This window comes from Cyprinus carpio, chromosome B9 (genome assembly GCF_018340385.1).
Source record: "Cyprinus carpio isolate SPL01 chromosome B9, ASM1834038v1, whole genome shotgun sequence".
Taxonomy (NCBI): domain Eukaryota; kingdom Metazoa; phylum Chordata; class Actinopteri; order Cypriniformes; family Cyprinidae; genus Cyprinus; species Cyprinus carpio.
Window position 1 is genome coordinate 23,841,404 of NC_056605.1, and position 23,894 is coordinate 23,865,297.

Sequence of the window (23,894 nt, forward strand, 5' to 3'; positions counted from 1 at the left end):
TTGTTTTATTATTTATTATATATTTTTAAGCAGACTATAATTTTTTCAGCTTTTGAGGTGAAATATGACCCATACGTGTTCTTGGCAGGTTTCATAAGATTCAGTAATATACAATGTCATATATTTAAAACAGATAAAAAAAGTGCTCCAGTAGAATTAAAGTAGGACAATAGCTTGTCTTCAGCTCAGACTTGAATTGTTTTGAATCATACAGATCTGGTGGCGGACCTACTGAAGGAGCTGTCTAATCACAATGAACGAGTGGAGGAGAGGAAGGGGGCTTTGATCGAGCTGTTGAAGATTGCTCGTGAGGACAGCCTGGCTGTGTGGGACGAACACTTCAAAACAATCCTATTGCTGCTATTGGAGACACTCGGGGACAAGGATGTGAGTCAGAGCGTCATATAACTTGTATCCTTAATTGACACATTCTATTTAAACATAATGTTTTTTATACATATCCAGTTGCTTTTCTGTGTCTGTGTGTATTTGTAGTGGTTAATAATGATAGTATGTATTCTGTCTGTTTATTCAGCACACTATCCGAGCGCTGGCTTTACGGGTCCTGAAGGAGATTCTGAGGAACCAGCCAGCACGCTTCAAGAACTATGCAGAACTCACAATCATGAAAACATTAGAAGCTCATAAGGACTCTCATAAAGAGGTTAGAATCCACCTTTTTAAAGTAATATCTGTTTTAAACTCTGATTGACATCTAAGCAGTACAACATCATGATGATCATACTGCAAAATCAGTCTACAAAAAGTTGTGAATAAAGTATCTCATGGCTGCTTTGGGTTGTTTGTTCCTTATACCAGGTGTGAAATGTATCGGGTATTCTGTAATTTAAATTCTTAGGAGTTTTCGCAAGTATTTTATTATATTGAAAGCTAGACTTTAATTAATAGTAATACTAATGATGTTGTGTGAAGGGAACGAATCCATAAATTATTATACTGTAATTATAAAATAATGTATTTTAATGTTTGTAAAAGGCTTTATGTATTTATTTATTTCCCCAAAAATACACAACTAAAAGTAATATTGTGAAATAGTATAGCAATTTGAAATAATTCCTTTTCTATTTTAGTGTATTATAAAATCTAATTTATTCCTGTGATGGCAAAGCTGAAATTTCAGAAATTGTGTTGCTTAATATTTTTGTGGAACCCCTGATTTTTTTCATCATTCTTTGATGAATAGGAAGTTCAAAGGAATGGCATTTATTTGAAATAAATGTATAATAATAACACTATAAATGTCTTTACTGTCACTTTTGAATTTTAATTTCTTTAAAAAAAAAAAAAAAAAAAAACTTGAGTGCCAGTTTGTGATATTTTTGTATAGTAATGCAATCAAATTGAATCTAGTTTTATAGTGCATGATTAAATTTTAGTATGGGAATATATTATATATTATATCTTTTAAATTAAACTCCATTTTCACCATAATACCACTAATATGTGACCACATTGTTTCTGAGTGAGAAATCAGGATGGCCAGGTGACTTTTTCTTTGTAACGGTTTCATTGAGAGTAAAATGAGCTGATAGGTCTCTTTAGTCCCTTTTTAAATCCAACACCTGCACCTGTGGACACTGAGCACCTTGGTTACATCTAAAATGCAGTGACCCAAGTCAACAAACCCAACGCCTAAATGAGTAAATGAAATAAGTACAGGCATGTGAAGAAAAAGGTTCTCAGGTTGTTAAACTTCACAAACTCAATCAAGTGCCTTCTTGACGTTATATATGCAGGTGGTTAGGGCGGCTGAAGAGGCTGCCTCTACATTGGCTAGCTCCATTCACCCAGAGCAATGCATCAAAGTGCTGTGTCCCATCGTACAGACCGCAGACTATCCCATCAACCTGGCTGCTATTAAGATGCAGACCAAAGTGGTTGAGCGTATTGCCAGGGAGTCGCTGCATCAGCTGCTGCCAGACATCATCCCTGGTCTCCTACAAGTGAGTATTGCGCTTCTGTTACTTTGGAATTACTTCCAATTTGATATCAGGGTCAGAGAGATATCTCTGAATGTCTGGGCAAGTAGTTACATACATTTCATATATACCTGAACTCGATGTACCAGAATGGAGAATGGGAATTGAGATGAGGAAAACATTTCTGTGACTACGTTTTGTAGCCCGTTTGTTAATTTGACCTTTGTTCACCCCACTGGTCAACACTGAGTCAGTATTAAGTATATCAGCAAAGTCTGCATTGGGAACTTTGGGAGCATAGTCAACATGCAACACTTTTACTTTAGCACTCTTGATGATGTGCACATGTGTTTATGTGTGTGTATGAAGATGTTAATGCTAAAACCGTCTGTCTGTCTGCAGGGCTATGATAACACAGAGAGTAGTGTTCGCAAGGCCAGTGTGTTCTGTCTGGTGGCCATCTACTCTGTGATTGGTGAGGAGCTGAAGCCACACTTGGCTCAGCTCACAGGTAGCAAGGTATGTTCACATGCACGCCAACTCAGAGCCAACCAAAAGGTTCACTCTGTTCAAGCTGCTTATCACTCAGTCCTCTATTTATTTGTGCCCTTCTCTGGTTTTAGCTGGTCCAAGTTTTTATATTTGGTCTACTTTCATTGCACTTGTGCTTCACTGCACAGTCCATAAAAATGGTAACACTTTTATAGAAAAGTGTTCTGTCATACTTCACCTTTTTTTTTTTTTTTTTTTTTTTTTTTTTTTTTTTTACATTGCCCTTAACAGAAAATGTTCACATTTTTAGACACAACCCAAAAGTAAACATTAACCCTGACCTTCTAAGATAACATAAGTAGAAAGTAGTGCTGTCAAATGATTAATCGTGATTAATCGCATCCAAAATAAAAGTTTTTGTTTAGATAATATATGTGTGTACTGTGTATATTTATTATGTATATATAAATACACACACATGCACGTATATATATTTAAGAAAAATATGATATATTTGTATATTAAATACATTTATATATAAATGATATAAATGTATACTTGTGTATATACACATAAATATTTTTAAAATATACTTGTATGAGTGTGTATTTTTATATGCATAGTAAATATACACAGTACACACTCATATATTATGTACACAAAAACTTTTATTTTAGATGCGAGTAATCGTTTGACAGCACTACTACAAAGTGTAAATACATGCTCTTATCTGCGAAACAAGTCAGAGTCTGTATGAGTATTAGCACATGTTGTATTGAAATTCACCCTCTGGCTTTTATTTCTACAGATGAAGTTGCTAAATCTGTACATTAAGAGGGCCCAGACCACCAACAGCAACAGCAGCAGTTCTTCAGACGTGTCGTCTCACAGCTAGCTGGATGTACTCTAATCAGTGCCCTACACGTGCATTTGAGAACATAGTTGTGCCTCCTCCAGACATCCTTTTTTTTTTATTGCTTCATCACAGTCTTGCTGGATTTTCCAAGATAGATGTGTTGCTCACTGCAATCAGACTTTTCTTTTCGTCCAACTCCTGAAAGCCTCTTAGTTAATGTCTCATGCATCTTTCCATCTGTTGAACATTGAATGTAAAGGGGTTCGGATCAAGAAAAATGCATGCCGGCTTTTTAATAGGGAACAGATCTTCCATGATTGGCATAGCTTCCTTAATTGGAGCAAACAAGCTATCCTCAGCTTCTGACGAGGTGATTCGTTAACTACATTTATTAGTAATAACTTATTCATGTTTGCAAGTGGTGTTAAAGGTTTAATCGAGTTATTTGGATATTTTAAATGGGCACAGTTGGGTTAGCTAATACATCACTTGAATCTCAGTTCATGCTAGTGGATCATTTGGCTGGCCGAGTGATAAATGTAAAGAAAAGAGAAAAATGTAAGTAATTTGTAGGTTTGGCTACAATGACAACCCAAAAAATGTAGGATTAAAACATTCTTATATTCACTTTTATTTCATGGGACCGCAATACCACATCCCGTAATGTTAAAAGTGTAGGAAATAATCCTTGTTTCCAAGTCTTTAAAAAGTCTAATGTAAAGCAGTTGTGTTGATTTTATTATAGGATGGATTATGTGTTATAAAATGTGGGCCTCACTACAGAATACAAGGACAAACTTCTGAATGTAGAGCTTTGCTTTTCATCTTTGGAAAAAAAGTGAAAGGTTTTATGAGTAAACGTGCAAGCCACAATACACTTGGACATTTAAAAGTTGACAAACACTCAGTGGAGTCAGAAACAAGACCAGGAGCGTCTTCAGACGAGAAACAACGAAGGAAACCGATTATCACTTTGTTCTTGGAGCAAGAGGATTGTGATGGAAATTTCAAACTACTATGCCTTACGTTCCTTTTTCTGTTTTCAGAACTCAGACTGTTAAGATATGCGTGTCCACAGGCATTCTCACTACATCGCTGAAGCATGGTGCTGCAAGTTTGCGCAGCACATGTCTATGACACTAATGAAAACCCTCTAATCTGGCTCAAGAACTAGAAGTGATGTTATGTTCTCTGAAAGCTCTGAACTCTTTATTTTCCTTGTTCCTCTGGAGATTTCTCCCATCTGATGTTAAGTGCTGAGCGTTTAGTGTTTTGTACTTACCTTACAATCATTGCTTCTCCCTCCCCCACAAAATTAAGGTAAAAATGATGTTGCACTCTTTTGCACGTTAACAAATAGCCTGCATGTTTTGACGACATAGCCATCCTGTGCTGCCGCGACTGATCTAGGTTTGGTTGTTTGTGCCACGTCAGCGGTCTGTAAATACAGTATTATTAATGTTATTATTAATATGTTGCCCGTGTGGGGAAGTAAGTGCAAAGCTGAAATGGTTCTCACAGAGTTTGTCTCAGACTTTGAACATGACCATATTAGAAATTAAGGACAGACATTTGAAAGCACCCTACTTTCCTTAAGTATTATATACTGGGGCATGTGGCTTTTATTGGTATGCTAAGTGTGCGTACCCTTGTTTGTTGCAGCATTTCTTTCTAATGGTTTTTAACCGGTTCAGACCATGAACCAACATTATGGTTTAGACTGGGGCTATTCATAGAAATAATCTGTTAATGAAAGAACAAAGCCAACTGTGAGGATCAACAATGCAAGTATTAAGTTAAACGTGGCCCCTTGGTTTTCCTCAAATGTTGACCTCTAATGGTATTCCACCAAATAATTCACTACGCATGTTAGACTTTACGTTTTGTCATTGGACACAGATACACTCTTGTATTTATAAATTTGTTATTTCATTTCCTGTCCCAATGTACAGTTTTTGTTTTTGTTGTTTTGGTTTTTTTCAAAGGCTTGTGATAGATTTACACCAACCTAAGTTTGGCCTAGAATTAAAACAACCAGAAACATGAATTTATTGTGATGATTATTTCAAACTCTAAAATCTGTTGTGGGGCTTTTGAATGTGCTATCAGCAACTCAAGAGTCACATGTGATGACGTGCTCAGTCCATTGCGAAAGAAATTACCAGGTTACACTTCACCTCAAAATCAAAACATCAATTTATATATTGCATTAAGAATCTGAAGCTATTTTTAAATCATTTGAAATAATTTCTTTTGCATTGTGAAGTTATTTGTATGACAACAAATTGTTAAATTACATTTTTCTTAAATATTCAATGTGGGAAAATATATATATAATTCTGGATCATTCTGTCTGGAGACAGATTGTTTTTAATCAAAATCATCAAGATCAACTACCATCAAATACTGCACAAAAATACTGTGGTGGTATATGGTTAGTACATTGTTTTACAAGTAGGTTTTTATTTAAGCAAAATAGATTTGGACTTGTTTAAATGTATATAACTTTTATATTTTAATTTTCGGTGAAATATAACCTGGACATTCTTGACAGTTTTTGTGAAATTCATCTAAATATCAGTTTTTAGTCTTGTCATTAATAAGGCTTTTCAACAGTACAGATGTGAAAATGTAGTAGGCTACAGAAGCACCTGCGCGTACTCAAACATCATATTGCATAATCTAGTTAATAAAGCAACTTTGATGTAGCCCTACACAGTATGAGTTTTCCCAGCTGAGTTTGTTATTAAACGAGTGGTCCAGAAGAGTCCGGCAGAGCGTCGGTGCAGGAGACAGGATGTAGGGACACTCACAGCTCACCTGACGGCCGTCACGCGGCCACAAAACACAGCGGACGCGTTGGGTTCAGAAAAGCCTTTGCGGCCCTCACGGTCCCCTCACCGGCCACCACGCGTTTGATTACCGTACTCATCTTTTTTGGATAAGAGCGTCACCGAACTGCAGAGTATGCTGTTTTGGCACAGCCATCCTGAAACCTATCAACAGCACGCGCAAAATAATTATATAAGGTAAGTCCAGTCACTCGAGTTAAATAGACGAGATTTTATTTAAGCTGTAAAATAATTTAAATAATCGTTATTTAACATAACATTTAACTTACATCATCATTACTAAATGTAACTTTAAATATTAGTACACCTGAAAAGTCTTTAACAAGGGAACTTCTTTTTTCTAAAAAAAAATAATAATAATACTGTATACAGATAAAGAAAAAGTATTACCTTTGGGTGACAAAGCAGCAAATCAGTAATCAGCCAGCAGAATTTACTATATTTTCTGAAGAGCCACGTTAATGTACTTCTTATCGTTATCTTCAGTGATTCTTGAGTGCGATTGAAAAAATAGACGTTTATTTATTCTGTATTAAACGTGAGTAGCACGTTCTAAAAAATATTCTTCCTAAAGTTTTCTCTTAAGTACTTCAAAGACTTCCAACCTACCTTTTGAACGTTTTTGGTTTTTTGTTGTTGTTAGTGTGGCCACTTGGTATGACGTTTGAGCCTCTGCTTCGCTTATTTTCTCTCAGTGATGCTCTTGCTCCGTTTCTCAAGTGTGAAGAGGAGCAGCAGTCCGCTGAGATCGGAGTGTGTGCTTTGTGCAGCCACATCTCCAGCTGGGAAACTCAAGGACGAAACACTCACATATCTGAATCAATGTAACGTTAAATTACTTACCTTCTTGTGCATGTTCAAATTGAGCCAACATTTAATGTTGCATTCAAAACACCAGGATGTCTTTTCATCTGATGGTAATATTTTTTTTTGCCAGTTCATATCAGTCTGTACTTTTGTCGTCATGGGTAACCAAAAGTTATTGATATCTGATATCTCCATAACTATTTATAAAACCAACAAAACATTGCAGACTAGTGAACCTAAATTCAGTGGGGATTTGTTTGTTTGTTTTTTTACATTATTATAATATGAATCTTTTTTTGCATTGGCAGTAAAATCGAACAACAAACTGTACTTTCAGTGTGTTTTTAATGACTCTACAAGGTGAGACTAGCAGTGTGTTTCTCACTGCTTTTTTTCTCTGATTGATTGCCTTTTCATTTTAATCTGCTTTGTTTTTATGCACAGGTCAGTCCTATGAAATCCGTATGCTAAAGGGTTACTCCATCCCAAAATTAAAATTGTGTCATTAATCACAGATCAGCACTGAATCCACTGTGTTCTTTGCCATTTCAGTGTTCAGTTCCCAAACCCTGTAGTGCCACAGACAAATGTGCTTAGCAACACATGCAGACCATAAAACGAGCTTAATCTTTTTTTCTTTTTTTTTGTACCATAGGTTTCAGTGTTTCAATGCGTATAACTTGTAACTTTTAGTAGTTTAATTTGTCTACTAACAATGTGCAGCGGTGAACATTTATGACCAACGGGAGAATTCTATCATTTCTAATATCATGTTAAATTTAATAAAGTTCAGGCGCGCACAATGAACAAAAACGCTACGCTACAAACACGGATACATGTTAAAGTGGATAGAATAGTTCCTCCATTCCACCTCTAGAGAGCGTCAATGCTTCAAACAAAGTGTATTTTACAGCCGAACCGAAATGTATGTATGCCAAAGTTTCTCATACAAGCGATTTTTAATATTTATTTAACTTCTACTGGTGTACTGCCAAGCTACATTCGTACATAGGACAGAAGCTGCAACTATTAAGACACTACTACAGCATTTAAAAAAAACGACGAGTAGTCTATTCCTTTCCTGTTATTTATTCCAAATAGTAAATTAAATGGTCAAAAGTTAAAACGTACACGGTGTCGCAACGACGGAACCACAAAGGTGTAATACTAATGTGTTTTAAAGGGTCTTTAATATTTTCAGTCAGGCATAGTATGAGACATTCAGCTTAACGAAGGACCCCACGCAGCACGCACACAACACGTGTTTGTCTCCAGCCATGGCGGACATGCAGATGAAGATTCTCCGTAAGAAAATTCAGAAGAGAAATGACAAAAATAAGCAACGCAAATTGCTCAGAGCTCAGAAGGAAGAAGAGGAAAACGGCGAAGGTGATTTTTCTCTTAAACTGTAAAGATGAATGTGTTGTTTAATTACTTCAGACGTTTTCTCGGATCTCGCATGTGGTAGTCACACTGCTCGGTGCGTTCCGTTGTATTAAACCTAGCAACACGACGTATAGGTTTAATAAAATAGTAATTATAATGTTGTTTATATGTTAAGTATTTGTATCGAGGAACTTTAACATTATACATGTATTAACCGACTCCTCATATTGAGTGCGCGTGCTCTTTTCTTTATATTGGAGTTGATGAAATGCTCTACATGTGTTTCTGATCTGGCAGAGCTAAAAGTGGTTCTGGACGAATCTGATTCTGCTCCAAACGTCAGTGAAGAGCAGCAGCAAAGTAACGAAACCTCTCAGGAAATCAAGAAGAAGAAGAAGAATAAAAGAAAATTGCATGGTGCAGGGGACGCAGCGTCTAGTGAGTATTTAATATTGCTGTGATGATGTCGTTATAATTAGTGGTTAGTCACTATGGCATTGTCAGTGGGCAATATTTGTAGCTAGAGAGGTGGCTGTTAAATGTGCATTTAAGGTGTGTGTATATATGAAGAGTTCAGATGCAAAACCCTCTAAAAGCCATCTGAAAATTTCCTTTAAAATTAGCATTTTTATTCGGCTGCTGTTAATGTTCAGTAAATTCACTCTAATGTCATTGAATAGTTTCTTCTCATTGCGATTAAAGTGAAATAACTTAACATAAACACAGGAGCTTGATAAAAATCCTAATTTCAGAAGAAAATTTCAGATGGCTTTTAGAGGGTTTTGCATCTGAACTCTTCATATATTCTCTGTAATAATGGAGTTGGTCCTGTAGGTGTGAAAAAGGTCAAACAGCAGGATGTTGTTAAAGAGACAACAGAAGCATCAGATGGAGAAGATGAGAAACAGGAGGAGGAACGTGCAGAGCCTGAAAAGGTGGCAGAAAATGGAAATAATGACAAAGAGGGTTCAGCAGAAGAGGATGACAGTGATGAAGATGGACCAGAGCTTCCTTCTGGTCTCACAGGTAAACATGACGTAAGCTGTAAAACACAGTCTGCTGTTAGTCTTAAACGGTGAGCCTGGTTTAGTTTCTCTAGTTATCCACTCATTTCACTGGGAAAAGTAATGAGAGATAACCAATCAATTTGGCAATTTTTTTAGGAAAAAATTCCAGATTTTTTTCTATACAAATAATTTTTTCAAATATAATTGAACAACAAAATATAGGATGCATGATTTCTTAATAATAAAAAAGATGAATTTACAAAAGCGCCTTTTATTAAGATAACTTATAAAGAACACCTGTATTTTTTGCTTTATTTGAAATACAAAACCCTTTGAAATGGGTTTCTTTCTAAAATATAAACCAATTTATTAGACTTTTTTTTTTTTGGACAAAAATAATTTAAAAAGTACCATTTATATATAGTTAAGCGACAAAAATAGAGGGATGTTTTATTACTATTAAAATAAATGGTAAGATAAGTTAAATCTTAATTTCACTGTTTTTATTCAATTAGCTGGTAAAGAACAAACAAATCAGTTTTTTTTTTTGTTTTTTTTTTACAAAATATCATTGAAATGTTTTTCTTTCAAAAAACAGTTTGTTAGAAACTTATTTAAATTTTTCTGATAGGCATTAATAGATAACTATGATTTGTTTTCCTGGGGACTTTCACAGGTGCGTTTGAGGACAAGTCATTTGCATCTTTGGCGGAAGTGGTCAGTGAGAATACACTGAAGGGGGTGAAGGAAATGGGCTTTGAGACCATGACTGAGATCCAGCACAAGACCATAAGACCTCTGCTGGAAGGAAGGTGAGTTTGCGGTGCATCAGACTTTGCGGGGTTTCAGTAGTCCAGTAATCATCACATTTGTTTATTTGTTGTATAAACGTTTGAGATATGTGCTCATTCTTGTCCAACAGAGACGTGTTGGCTGCAGCTAAGACAGGAAGCGGTAAAACTCTGGCTTTCCTGATTCCCTCCATTGAGCTTATCTACAAACTCAAATTTATGCCCAGAAATGGTGAGTGTACATATTGTCATTCTCTGATTGATTTATAGTCATAGCAGAGATGTAAGTATGACCTTAGAGGTGTGACATGGCTCTGGTGTGTGTGTGTGTGTGTATCAGGGACTGGAGTGGTCATATTGTCCCCCACTCGAGAGTTGGCCATGCAGACGTATGGTGTTCTGAAGGAGCTGATGACTCATCATGTGCACACATATGGCCTCATCATGGGCGGCAGCAACCGTTCTGCTGAAGCCCAGAAACTCTCCAATGGAGTTAATATCATAGTTGCTACACCTGGCAGACTTCTCGATCACCTGCAGGTCAGGCCTTTTACAATCAACTGCTTTGCCACACGTGTCTGTGGAGTGTACTTGACCTCTTTTTCTTTCCACAGAACACACCGGGGTTCATGTTTAAGAACCTTCAGTGTCTGATCATTGACGAGGCTGATAGGATTCTAGAGGTTGGCTTTGAGGAAGAACTGAAGCAGATCATCAAACTGCTGCCTAGTAAGAACTGACTAAGCTGACCACTCTGAAGTCACTTCCTTTAACCGGGTTTCTTGCACGTCCTTAAATATTTCTCTTTCTTTCCAGAAAAAAGACAGACCATGTTGTTTTCCGCAACACAGACACGTAAGGTGGAGGATCTTGCACGAATCTCCCTCAAGAAGGAGCCGTTGTATGTGGGCGTGGACGACAACAAAGACACGGCCACCGTGGAAGGACTAGAACAGGTAAACTGCTCACCTGTCTAACTCCTTTATCAGTACCAGTTGATCATGTGTTGTGGGTGTAATATCATTTTTGAGTTTGACCCTGTGTTGTTTTTAGGGATATGTCGTGTGTCCTTCGGAAAAACGTTTCCTGCTGCTCTTCACGTTTCTGAAGAAGAACCGCAAGAAGAAGCTGATGGTGTTCTTCTCGTCTTGCATGTCTGTGAAGTACCACTATGAGCTGCTCAATTACATCGATCTGCCCGTCATGGCCATTCACGTGAGTCACAGAGCCATACACACATAAAGCGAGATGGGAAGTGCCGCTGAAGCAGTGTGATGAATGCTTTTGTTTTCATGGTCTTTCAGGGGAAGCAGAAGCAGACGAAGAGAACCACAACATTTTTCCAGTTCTGTAACGCAGACTCTGGCATTCTCCTCTGTACGGACGTGGCTGCCAGAGGTCTCGATATCCCAGAGGTGGACTGGATTGTTCAGTACGACCCACCCGATGATCCAAAGGTTCAGCAGTCACGCCCCCTAGTCCAGCCTTGCTGATAGATATATACGCTTGTATTTGGATTTTTATATGTGACTTTTCTGTTGATATTTAGGAGTACATTCACCGTGTGGGACGAACAGCTCGTGGTATTAATGGTAGAGGACATGCCCTCCTGATCCTAAGACCAGAGGAGCTCGGCTTTTTACGATTTCTCAAACAGGCCAAAGTATGAAGTCCCTATAGTTATGGTTTTATATTGGCTTTCAGTACGTGTCGGCTTTTAAGATCATGACACGAGTTTAAAGAATACTTTTTGTGCACAAAGAAAACAAAAATAACGTCTTTGTTCAACAATTCTTCTCCTCATCCAGCCTTGCTGTGGCTTGCCTATATTTTGGAGAGTATTTCCAGATCCCGGTTCATGTAAACAACTCGAAAAGCATTGAAAGCAGGCTGGAAGAGAAGAAGAATTGATGAAAAAATCATTATTTGAGTTTTCCTTCTTTGGTTATTTTCTGGTGAATTATCCCTTTAAATACTCAGTATAACTTTACACATTAACTAAACTTACATATAAAATGATTAAATACTATATGGACATAAAAAAACAAGAAAATTACAAAATCTTTAAATAAAATTTAAGTAAAAACAAAATCTAATTCAAAATAGTAACAAAGTATGGTAGTATATCAATGATACTAAAATAACACTGGTAAGCCGTTAAACATGTCAAGGTGAATCTTGAAAAATGCATTTCTTATCGTCTCTCTCTTGTGTTCTTCTAAAGGTCCCTCTGAGTGAGTTTGAGTTCTCCTGGGCTAAAATCTCTGATATTCAATCTCAGGTGAGACTTCATATTCAGTGAAATGTAACCATCTCTTGCTCATTTTAAATATAACTTCTTTGAATCCTAATTTACCTGTTTAAAATCTGCATTTTCTTTGGTCTTCTGCAGTTGGAGAAGCTGATAGAGAAGAACTACTACCTGCACAAATCAGCTCAGGAGGCCTACAAATCCTACGTCAGAGCTTACGACTCGCATTCCCTCAAACAAATCTATAATGTAGAGACGCTCGACCTCCCGAAAGTGGCAATGTCCTTTGGGTTTAAAGTGCCACCTTTTGTGGACCTCAGTATCCTTTCAGCACTGTATTACAGTGAATATTCTTGCAGCATATGGAACGTCTTACTTACTAGTTTGAGTTTTTGATGTTTAATCATGGTTGTACATGCCTTACTGTTTGGGGACAGTAATATGCTCACCTCGGCTGCATTTATTTAATCAAAAATATAGTAAAAACTGTAAAATTGTGAAATATTACAATTGAAGCATCAGTACTTCAGTCTTCATTCTAATGTGCTGATTTGGTGCTTAAGAATTATTTTTTTATAGTCAGTGATTATAAGATGTGCTGCTTAATGGTTTTTTTTTTTTTGGAAACCTTAGAATGGTACTGTAGATCTATAAGCAGTACAAGGCCTTTAGAGTATTCATAAGGTCAGAGTCTTCGGGTGGTGTTTGCTCCTTAACCGTTCTCTCTCAGATGTTCACAGCAGTAAAGGGGTGAAGATGCATAAGCGAGGTGGCGGCGGAGGCTTTGGCTACCAGAAATCTAAGAACGTCCACAAGGCCAAGATCTTCAAACACGTCAACAAAAGGAAAGGAGATGGTAGACAGTTCTCACGCTGAGAATAAGATCAGTCTTCCTTGTGATGCACCTCTATATGGAGTAACTGTCAGGCATCACGATTGTCATTTTTAATTTGTTCTCAGTCGTTTGAGAGGAGCTCTGATTAGTCTGCATTCCATGACTGTACAGAAATCTGTTTTCAGAAGCCATTATGTAATGCTGAATTTCTATTGTTACTGGCCCAACTCATTAAATATAGAAACTTATGTTGTGAATACTTCTTCATGCTGTCTCCTCTCTCCACATGAGATTGAACCTACAACCTTAGTGGTAAGCAGGGTTTGATAGATCAGCCTTTGGATTTTCATTTATGTATTTGTTTTCAAATGGCTCATACAGAAGACATTTTCCATACTGTTTCACAGAATAGAAAATTCTGAGAAAGATTGAAACATTTTCATTTATGCACCAATGTAACAATAAACAACAATGCTTGCTTTTTTTATTTAAATGCTTTAAAACAGGGATAGGCAACTTCGATCCTGGAGGGCCACTGTCCTGCAGAGTTTAGCTCCAACCTTTATTAAACACACCTGAACAAGGCAATCAGTGTGTTTTCGGGATTACTAGATAAATACAGGCAGGTGAGTTTTTATGAGGGCTGAAGCTAAACTCTGCAGGATAGTGGCCCTCTGTGAAATGCCACAAATATTGTGTGTGTGAGAGATTAACAACCAATGAACTATATTATACATATATTAGCATTTTATTAATTCCTGGGTTTTATCCTTATAAAAAATTGTTTTTAAGAAAACATACCAGTCAAATAAAAAGCAGCACATTGATATCATAATGGTCATGATGTTGATTTATTTTCTATTCAGTATTTTGTTAAATATCCTGTATTACAGTCTTAGAAGCCATAAGGCTGCCATCTATAAAATGTGCAGAAGAATAGCACGTTTCTGTTGTAATGTTATTTAAAGGTCAAGCAATCTGTGAACTGAAGAGTCGGTAAGATGCCAGGTCATTTTTACCATTAGTGTATCATATGCGACTCCTCGCTAGTCTGAAACCACTTTAGTAAATAAATCTGTCAAATCAACAGGTAGTTAATTTCTCCTTTAATGTGTTTTGGTCTTATGGAAGCAGATTCTTATGATCATGATACAAAAACAAAGGCGATTAGTAAGGGAATTTGCGTTATATACATTATGGGTTTAAATAAGGTGACATCAAGGCACAAAACATTGCCAGATTAACAGTACACAAGTTACATGCTTCATCTCTGAACCTTAAAGAGAGTAGGCTAACAAACATACTGAACAGTCGAGGTTCAGTCTGAAAGCAGATGTGATCAGGGAATGTGATGAGTATTTTGAAGTGCTACTTGGGAGTTGTGTATTAATGGAGGGGGGGTGCAAATCCAGCTGTTACGATGCTCCCTTTGCCCTTAGTTTAGATAACAGCATCTCATTCTTGCGGCACTCCTGCAACAGACAACACAGTTCATTTGTTTCCTTAATCCAGAATATCAATTATCAATAGATTAATATCTATACACCCAATGTAAAGGAGGAGGGAAGAAATGAATTTAAAACTACACTTGTGTGAGTATATACCTCTTTAAAGTCCTTGACGGTTTTAAAATAGAGCCTCTGTTTATCCAGCAGCTCCAAGTACTCATCATTCAGCTGATCTCTGCGCATCTTATTCTCTTGTCTTTTCTTTTCCATCTTTAAGTGCACAAATACACATTAGAAAAACACTAATGCAATTCATGTTCCTGTCTGATGGGGTAATTCCACAAATAGCAAGAGTGGAATCTATTATAAGATATAGTAGTGTGGTTTAGTACCTTTATGCGACTCTGTTTGATTCCTTCAACAATTTGCTCCATTTGTCTGAGAAACTGTTCTTTACTCCCTGACGAAGCCATGGCTCTAGAAACACACAAACACACTTTACATTCAACCCTGCCTTCAGGATAGATATTACAAAAGCTATTCATCTGAGACTGTCTGAGGCTCTTGCTTTAATATTAGGAAATTTCTACAAGGATGCTGGAGTTTTATTTGAAACTCACTGTTGGAAATGATCATGTATGGAGTTGAGCAGATTGACCTGTGTAAGAAAAAAACAGTGTTTCAATTTTACTGCACATCCTCTTAAACACAACACTCTTGACTAGAGCTGCAATAAAATTAATTCCCAATAGCAGATAACAAAGCTGAAACCTCTTTCTCCAGGTAAACCTTCTTGTCATCCAGGGTGTTATAGAGTGTGAAGAACTGTTTTGTCTCTTTGTGTGTTGCAGAAACTGAAAAACGAATGAACAATTAAAAAAGCCACAGAAAGCCACAGCTTCTATTTTCTAACCAACATCTTAAAGCTATTGAGTAATAGAAGCAGAGAGAGTTTTTTTCATTTGTATTGCAACCTACATCTGAGTAATCAGATTATTGAGAAAGAAAATAATGTAATGCAGGATCTTTGTTCAATATAGTTGATATAATAGGTGGTTGACTGGATGGAGGCAGATCTGACTGTGAGTTTGAGGTCAACTGTACAAAAGGGGCGGAGATTAAGCAGACTGAAAGACTGGAGAGGTCTTGTTTAACTGGAAGGGTCAAAAAAATGTAAAAAATAAATAGATTCCTGACTTTAAACACATGCACACCTTGGCTATACAGCTCAATAAAGCGTTTCTGATACTGGGTCAGCTCGGCTCTGCTGGGAACCTCATCAATCTTTCTCTGCAGGATGGCAATCTCGCGGTTCCTCCGAGCCTGTAAGGGGGAGGTGAGTAAAACGGAGTATAAAGAACCGCTTAAGTAATTTGCTGAGTAAAACCATCAGTTCAACTTGACCTACCATAAGCAGACGGATCTTCTGCAGCTTTTCTCTGTCTGCAGTGTACTGCTGATCAATCAACATATTCATCTCCTACACACACACACACACATGCAGAGGGTAAGTCTGAGAAGTAACTAGAATGACACAGATTGACTCTGTTCCAAAATTTTGGCACATTCCTATTAAGAGGACTGCTTCAAAAGCTTCTTTTGGTCAAATTGCTAAGGCAGCATTGGGCACAAGAAATATGGCAACTGAAAGAAATAAGAGAAAAATCATATCCAAGAAAATGGACAAAGTGACAGAGTGAGGGAAAAAGCTTGAAAAATGACCAAATTTTGCCCAATATTTGTCAATGATATGTACTATTATGCCATTAGCACCAAAAAGTGTCGCTGCCTATGAAGAGCGTTCCTCATCAGTCACTTAAGAGGTTCCATTTCAGTTAGGATGACTATGTAGGCACCTTCTTCTCATCTCCTTCTTCTCCATACTCCAGCTTCAGCTCTTCGATATTCTGCTGCAGACGGGTCATTTCCTCCTATACACAAACAACTGTTAATAATACATTCATATCTTCAACGTTACTGACAAGCTAAAGTATTGCAACAACAGGGTTGTCATGATAACATACGCGACAGTGTGAGCGGAACGTTTGCTCTTGATGTTTGAGGTTTTCATTCATGGCCACCAAAGCACGAAGCTTCTCCAGTAACCTGAAAGATAAAAAAAAACACAACACATGGATACTGATCCTTCCGAAGAATTATCATGCCGTTTGGCTTTACTATTCGTCATCCTTTCCTATCAAAATACTTGCTACGGATGTGAAAATGCAGAAAATCGAACCTGATCCGAATTTTTTATGACGGATGAAAGTTTCGGAGTCAGTGTGTAAACATGACCTTCCCCAGAATTCCTTACCCAGAATCTGCCTGAGACTCCACGTCCTCCAGTGAGTTCAGCTCTCTCTCCAGCTTTTCAGTCTGCGCTGTGGCCTAAAAAACACAAACATTAATGCTCCAAGTCAACCAGATATCTGTCAGTATATTATGTCTGTGCCTAAATGTCTCACCTCGGCTAGTTTGACTTTAGCATCCTCACACGTCGCTCTAGCCTCCTGCTGTTTGGATTGCAGCTGAATAAATCAAGAAACAATGAATATATGAACAAAGAGAAGAAACAATGAGTGTGATATCTGTAATGTGAGGTATGTGTATGAATTTGGTATTACCTCTTCAAGCTCTTTTGTTTTTTGAGTGATTTGTTTGTTGAGTGATGCAAGTTGACGCCTGTGTTGCTGCGCAGGTCCAAATCTTTCCGGCCGATCCTCCACAGAGCGCTCCGCCTGTCCAATCACACATAAACGTAGAAGGTTAGAACACACTATATAACTTATAAAATGAGAATTTTTTTATTTTATTGCAAATTCCAAAATTGCATTCCAGTCTCAAGTCATTGTTCTTGATGTAAAAACAAAGGAACTGTTTCCTGGAGGCTCAGTGGAGTTTTATCACTGTTCACCTTCTCGGCATATTCAGTGGCAATTTGCTTGATCTCCTCAGACTGCAGTCCAACAATCTGCCCCACTGTGCTGGCGGACAACTTCCCCTAAAACACACAGAAATAGCGTAAAATAAAGAGACTGCTAACAGTTTATATTTTTTTCTTAAAGGCTGCCTTGATAAGAAAGAGTGGACATACAAGAAAATAATTCACCTTTAAACTAAGTTTTCACAAAGTTAAAAATGGTTCTGACCATATACTTTTTAATTTTAATTTTTGTGGAAATTATTCCTTTAAAGGGACAGTCTACCCAAAAATACTGTTTACTCGTCCTCATGTCATTCTATCAATTTCTTTACCAATTTGCGAAACACAAAATAGATTTTTGGACAATGGTGGGATCCAAACAACACTGAATAACTCTTAATACTTAAGACAAAAAAGAAAAAGTCACAACAAGCTGAAAATGACATGGGGGTAAGAATTTGAACTTTTAGGTGAACTATCCCTTTAAACTCTTTTGAGTTTTAAGCATTTAGAAATGTACCTCCTCTGTTGCCATGGCAGCCATTCCAGTCATCAAGGCTTTGATTCGGAGCTGTAAAAAAGGCATCCAGAACTGATTGGTTAATGGAAAATTAACTTTAGTCAGATAAAGAGTGGGTGATTAAGAACAAGTGAGAGTTATTATAAGCCAAGTGTAGTTTCATATGATCCTAACTGACCTCCTCTGCTGCCTGCAGGTCCTCTTCTTCAGACACCTGGGCCATTCCAGGAGGCACACCCTGCGTGCCCTGAGCCAACACCTGCTTCTGCTCCACTCCCTGTAAGAAACATCATCACATGATCAAACTAACAACCAATCAAAAGCAACAAAGGTCAGTGCCAAGCCCTACTGTCCATCTGTGATCTATTACACCCAGATGGACACCACAGGGGTGGTTCTAGGGTCAGTGCATACTAAAAGTCAACACATTTTTTTGCTGATTTGTACAGAGTTGCCTGTAGAACTGAAAGCTGCAACATTTTGAATCAAACTTATTGCTTGCAAGACTACTTTTAAAAGTACACAGCAGAATAATGATTTAATTTAATGACAAAATTTACCAGAAGCTGCAACACCTCTCGGATCAATATATTACCAACATGTTCCTATTACTTTTCCACTTTATTAAGACTACTAGATACACATTTTTAAACATTTATTTATAAAGATTGCACTCACAAAGAACAACTTCTAGCCAATTCTAGCAAACTGCAAAGCTTGAACTAGCAAAAATATCCACTATATAAATTTCCATTACTTTTTAAGATTTATCCATTTTATCCAATTTATCCATTATACTATCCGTTGCTTAAATGTAAACTTCTCTGACTGGACTTTTTATGTGATTTTTGGTCATCTGATACTCACAGTGCCTGCTTTAGACTGTTTGCTGAATCCATAGCGCCTAGAAAAAAAAACAGAAAAGAAGGAGTTTGAAATGCTTCATGTTCACATTACAGACAACATGCGGCTCATTTCAAGAGTCGGTTTCAAAACACATCACACTTACAGGCACAACACACCACATGACAGGAAATTACACATGAACAACACATTTAGATGCATTATGTGAAAAACAGTACTAGGGCAGATGCAAAAGTAAAGACGTTAATGCAGTTGATGCAAAGCCAATCCGTGTCACTCCCATTTCCAGAAACTGAGCTTCAGTCATACTCACTGCATGTATTGTGATATGAGAAGGCACGGACTAATGAGTGAAATAAAAGAGACAGACAGAAAGAAAAAGAGAAGCGAATGAAGAACAAGATGATAGGAGTACAGAATTAATAGATGCCTTTAATGGAGATTTAGTTTGACCCTGAAATGCTGATACAATGTGTCAGGAAATAGAGCAGTGGAGATGAAGGAATCAAAAGAGAGGGTGAATGAAAGAGAATCTGGATAAAAACTGGTCCCCCCAGCTGGTACGAAATATACTATATATTCTAAACAAAAACACTACAATTTCAGAACCATATTTTAATGTTTTTAATCAAAGTGCCATTTCTTGAAACTCTGAATGTGTATCTGCAACATGTTGTCATACACTACCATTCAAAAGTTTGGGGTCACTAAGAAATTAATCATTATATTTATCAAGGATGCATTAAATTGATCAACAGTGAGAGTAAAGACTTTTATACATGTGACAAACAATTTCAGCACAGTAATAAATCAGCTTTGAACACGGCTCAACCAATCAGAATCAAGGAACGGAACTATCCGATTCATAAATTAAAACAGAAAACTGTTATTTTGAACGGTTTGTACTGTATTTTTGATCAAATAATTGCATCTTTAGTGAGCATAAGAGACTTCTTTTAGAAACATTTAAAAATCCTAACATTTGAAAGGTAGTGTGTAAAGTACTCCTCAGGTAACTACTCTCAGTAAGAATATTTGGTTCACTTCCAGCTGGACATGATGAGAATACAAAATTCCCGGGTCCTGTAAAGGAAGAGATAGAGTACCTCCCGAACTCTAGCAAGGTAGAATGAACCCGAGACTCTTCGTCCAGCAGCTCCCCAGCATCCACCTGCCGTTTATAACGCCTCTGAGGAGCATAAACCTCCTACACAAATTATAGCACAAATTAAATGAAATTGTGACACAATTTATAACATATTCAACATCTCACAATCTTCTATTATTAAATACAAGGAAGAGGAATACTAAAAGTCAGCCAAGCATCATAATTCAAAGCTCATGATGTGTAGATGATGTATAAAAGCTTATTGGATACTTACACACACATTCATCACAGTACAGATGGCTCTCTCCTTCCTTAGTTCAAACTCCTCATCCTAAAACAAACACATTTACTGAGACTTCAGAGATTACAGATTGTAAAATATTTGACTCTTCACAGTGTTAATACCCTGTATTTGTATTTCAGTGCTGGCCTGTTGTCTCACCTCAGGAAATGCATGCGTTTTCTGGAACTGAGAAATGGAATATGATCTGACATAATCTCCCATCTCCTCCCGGGTTTCAATCGCCTTCTTTACCAGCCACTATAGATGCCACAAAAGATGCATTGTGAGTATTCTTGCACTTTTTTGTAACTATTAAAAAAACTAATTACACTGGAATTTTGGGGGTGTGTAAGTGTTTTCTTTTTTAAGAAATTGATACATTAATCAAAACTGATAGGAAAGACATTTATAATGTTACAAAAAGTAAATATACATATAACAAATAAATTCAAATTTTCTATTCATCAAAAATCCTGTAAAATATGTAGTATGGTTTACACAAAAATATTAAGCAGCACTGACAATAATAAAGTTGTTTTCATTAATAACAATAATGTTTTCGAGCACAAAATCAGAATATTAAAATGATTTCCAAAGGATCCTGTGACACTGCAGACTGCTGGAAATTTAGCTTTACCATCCCAAGAATAAATTACATTAAAAAATAAAATAAAATAGAAAACAGTTATGTTAAAAAATGTAATAACATTTCACAATATTACTATTTTCACTGTATTTTTTCCCCCAAAATAAATACAGCTTGAAGAGCAAAAAGAAACTTAAAAAGAAACATAAAATCATACTGATCACTACTGTCTTTAGCTCTTTAAGATGCGAAAGATATGACGGTGTACATACCTGTACAACAGGGAAGATGTGGATGAAATCCAACCCTTGGATCTGATGAGGCTCTAATCGATGAGGACACTTCATTTTGGGCAGAACTGACACAATCTTCTCTGTCAGAGCACTTTGAGATGGAAAGGATACAGATAATCGCATTAACCAGAACTCGCTTCAGTTTCTGTCAGTTTTCAATCTTCCTATGTTTATTCTACACACTCACATTTTTTGACCAATGGTGGAATTTTCTTGGAAAAGCAGATCAACGTCTATGTCAAAGTTGCATGTAGTTATACACCAGGTCAATCCTCCAACCACCTAAAGTACAAGCAGAGACTGTTCATAATTAAACTAACATTTGATTGGTACAGGTGGGTAAAGTCTGCCATACCTTGTCAAAGGGTGACAGTCCCTTAATGCGTGCTCTGAAATAACCAGCAGCGAGCAACAACTCCAAAATCTCAGCAAGCTTGACGCTCTGCTCCTCATCCTCGCGTGTCTCCACCTGTCAATCACAGCACATACACAACTCAGTATACACACACTCATCCAATTAAAACACACTCTTTAAATAAAAATGAACTCGGGCAGTATATCCAAACAATTCTGTAAATGCAACTACAAATTGTAAAATGAGCTTTTTAAATGGCATTTGCAGATACCTCATATATTATATTACACCTGTTATTTATTTAATTTTTTAATGCACATTAATTATTACTGATATTACACTGTGTAGCATTCTCTTGTCAATAAACTTAAGTTATATTAAACATCAGGACGCCTTCACCCAGTAAGACAGAATTGTTTACATATTAGGCTAAATGTAATGATTTAGCAAACGCGTTTATCGTCATTTATATATATATAAAGTATACTTTACGTCTCTTTACAAGAAGAACAAAACATGTATACGCTTCTTTTTTACTGACACGTTAAAGTGATTGGTTGAATGCATAACCTTAAAAGTAATAAAAGCTGACTGCAAGCGCAAATATGCGCATATGAAGGTTTAAGTGTTTTGTTTTCAGTATTACCTTGATGAGATTGCCCTCCTGATCATATTGGGCTCCGATTTTCGAGCCTGTTCTCACTCTCTGGAACACAGAGGTGGCCGCCATGATGATCACGATGTATCACGTGAGATGAATAACGTGACGCAAACAGTGTCGCAGTCACAGGTCGCTACTAAACAGTATGAGTGCAATATGAACAACATTTCTCACTTGCTCAGTTGTCAAACGTTATTGAGACATTACCGATTGAAATGTGTGTTTAATAAAGTAAATAAAATAAGTGAAGACATGAGTGTTTTGGTCTTTTATCAGTTCTGATGTTGTTTTTTTTGCGCTGGAGCTCAGAGATGTGATACTGCGTAGATGACAGAAGCCAGACAAAGTGGCTGTTCTGTAGACTTGTGATTAAATTAATTTGTTTTTAAGTCATCATCTTTCAGTATGTTTTCTATACATTAAATATTGTTACTTCTTGAGTGCAGGATATATAGGCTATACATGTAGGCAGAGTTTAGATTTCTGGTGAGTGGACTTGTTTCTGTGGACCACAATGAATTGTATTCTTGTTACAGAGGACAAGAGTGACCTTAGCTGACTTTCATGGCCTGAAGAGTTCATTCAGGCCTCAAAGGACCAAAGCCCATGAGGACGCTCTCTGTGCATGCTGTTGAATCCATTCTGCAAATAATTTAAGCTATTTATAAAGCACCTGAACAGTGATTAATAGTATCCATGTGGAATATTTCCTAATGACCAAATGACAGATTACATTTAGTGAAGCGCCTACAATTTATCATATCAACTAATCACAAAATCTCCATTTAGGTTTTGCTTTATGTATTTCCTGCACATATGTGCACTATTGCTTGCATGCATTTGAATAATTCTTGAAATTCAAGTGGAAATATAAGAAATATAGTCATATGAACTAAAACCAATATGATGAATGAAGCACCTTCAAACAAAAGTCAAATCAAGAAGCTGATTTATTAATTTAAAGCCTACATTTCACCTAAATGTTCTACTTTTGTTTAATTTGTGCAAAAAAGCAATGCAAAAACCAAAACGATTAAATGTGTGAAATGTACATGATAGCCAAATCAATTATCTGTATTGTGAAATACAGCTAATAGAATTTAACTTTAAATATGTACACTCAGCATTATGATATTTTGCTTATATGTCCTGATGGTTTTGAATTGCTCTGGCGATATTAGCTCTCTGCTCAACAACAACAACAAAGCTATTTTCAGTCAAGATGTTGATCTAAGTGTTTTTAAACCAGAATGTTTTGCAGCAGGTTTAGTTTTGACAGCATTTCCAAGCTTTGCTTGTATTTGTATCTTTTCTCATTTGTAAGTCACTTCTGCCACATGAATTTATGTAAATATATATGTAAATGTATTTTGCTTGGTAAAGACTTCCCCATTCTGTACATCCTGCTGATTTAGTATGCTTGGCTGTCTAAATAGGTTTATAATTCAAGTATGGACTGACATTCTAGAAATAAACTGTCAAGGGAGTGTCCCTCACATATTGTGCATAATTCTGTCTTTTTATAATTCTATAATTTATTTATTTATTGTAATGTACATTGTACAAATTGTTTCTTTTGTGTAATATTATATGTAGACTTTTAATATTTTATGTGGTGTAAAATTGTTTATAACGT

General features: G+C 36.7%; 3 protein-coding genes across 35 annotated transcripts in view; 2 read left to right on the top strand and 1 right to left on the bottom strand.

The window, feature by feature from the left end:
• The window catches only part of clasp1a (cytoplasmic linker associated protein 1a), a 68,384-nt gene extending 63,049 nt beyond the window's left edge, over positions 1-5,335 (top strand). For all 31 annotated transcript variants that reach the window (XM_042731656.1, XM_042731662.1, XM_042731670.1 and 28 more), the window contains 5 exons: positions 215-387; positions 536-664; positions 1,758-1,964; positions 2,343-2,459; positions 3,241-5,335. In XM_042731656.1, coding sequence (XP_042587590.1) covers positions 215-387; positions 536-664; positions 1,758-1,964; positions 2,343-2,459; positions 3,241-3,327 — 713 coding nt within the window. In that variant the 3' untranslated portion in view covers positions 3,328-5,335. The remainder of the gene's footprint in view (positions 1-214; positions 388-535; positions 665-1,757; positions 1,965-2,342; positions 2,460-3,240) is intronic.
• Positions 5,336-8,021: 2,686 nt separating this feature from the next.
• On the top strand, positions 8,022-13,465 carry LOC109088727 (DEAD (Asp-Glu-Ala-Asp) box polypeptide 18). 2 transcript variants are annotated; one of them, XM_042731687.1, is made up of 14 exons: positions 8,022-8,336; positions 8,631-8,771; positions 9,156-9,359; positions 10,017-10,152; positions 10,263-10,363; positions 10,472-10,671; positions 10,746-10,860; positions 10,948-11,087; positions 11,185-11,346; positions 11,436-11,588; positions 11,681-11,794; positions 12,356-12,412; positions 12,524-12,701; positions 13,113-13,465. In XM_042731687.1, the coding sequence occupies exons 1-14, from the start codon at positions 8,225-8,227 to the stop codon at positions 13,256-13,258; spliced, it is 1,959 nt and encodes a 652-aa protein (XP_042587621.1). In that variant the 5' UTR covers positions 8,022-8,224; the 3' UTR covers positions 13,259-13,465. The 2 variants fall into 2 exon arrangements, with proteins under 2 accessions (XP_042587621.1, XP_042587622.1); XM_042731688.1 differs by having other exon boundaries at positions 9,168-9,359.
• Positions 13,466-14,308: 843 nt separating this feature from the next.
• ccdc93 (coiled-coil domain containing 93) lies at positions 14,309-22,398 on the bottom strand. 2 transcript variants are annotated; one of them, XM_042731689.1, is made up of 24 exons: positions 22,244-22,398; positions 21,598-21,711; positions 21,430-21,524; positions 21,222-21,333; positions 20,523-20,621; positions 20,355-20,411; positions 20,079-20,179; positions 19,286-19,315; positions 18,976-19,012; positions 18,287-18,385; positions 18,109-18,159; positions 17,580-17,666; positions 17,290-17,403; positions 17,131-17,193; positions 16,980-17,053; positions 16,690-16,771; positions 16,522-16,596; positions 16,074-16,145; positions 15,880-15,988; positions 15,437-15,519; positions 15,286-15,323; positions 15,058-15,142; positions 14,822-14,935; positions 14,309-14,689 (listed from the first exon to the last, which is right to left on the bottom strand). In XM_042731689.1, exons 1-24 carry the CDS (start codon positions 22,325-22,327, stop codon positions 14,633-14,635), a joined length of 1,932 nt encoding a protein of 643 aa, XP_042587623.1. In that variant the 5' UTR covers positions 22,328-22,398; the 3' UTR covers positions 14,309-14,632. The 2 variants fall into 2 exon arrangements, with proteins under 2 accessions (XP_042587623.1, XP_042587624.1); XM_042731690.1 differs by lacking the exon at positions 19,286-19,315.
• Between the last annotated feature and the right edge of the window lie 1,496 nt (positions 22,399-23,894).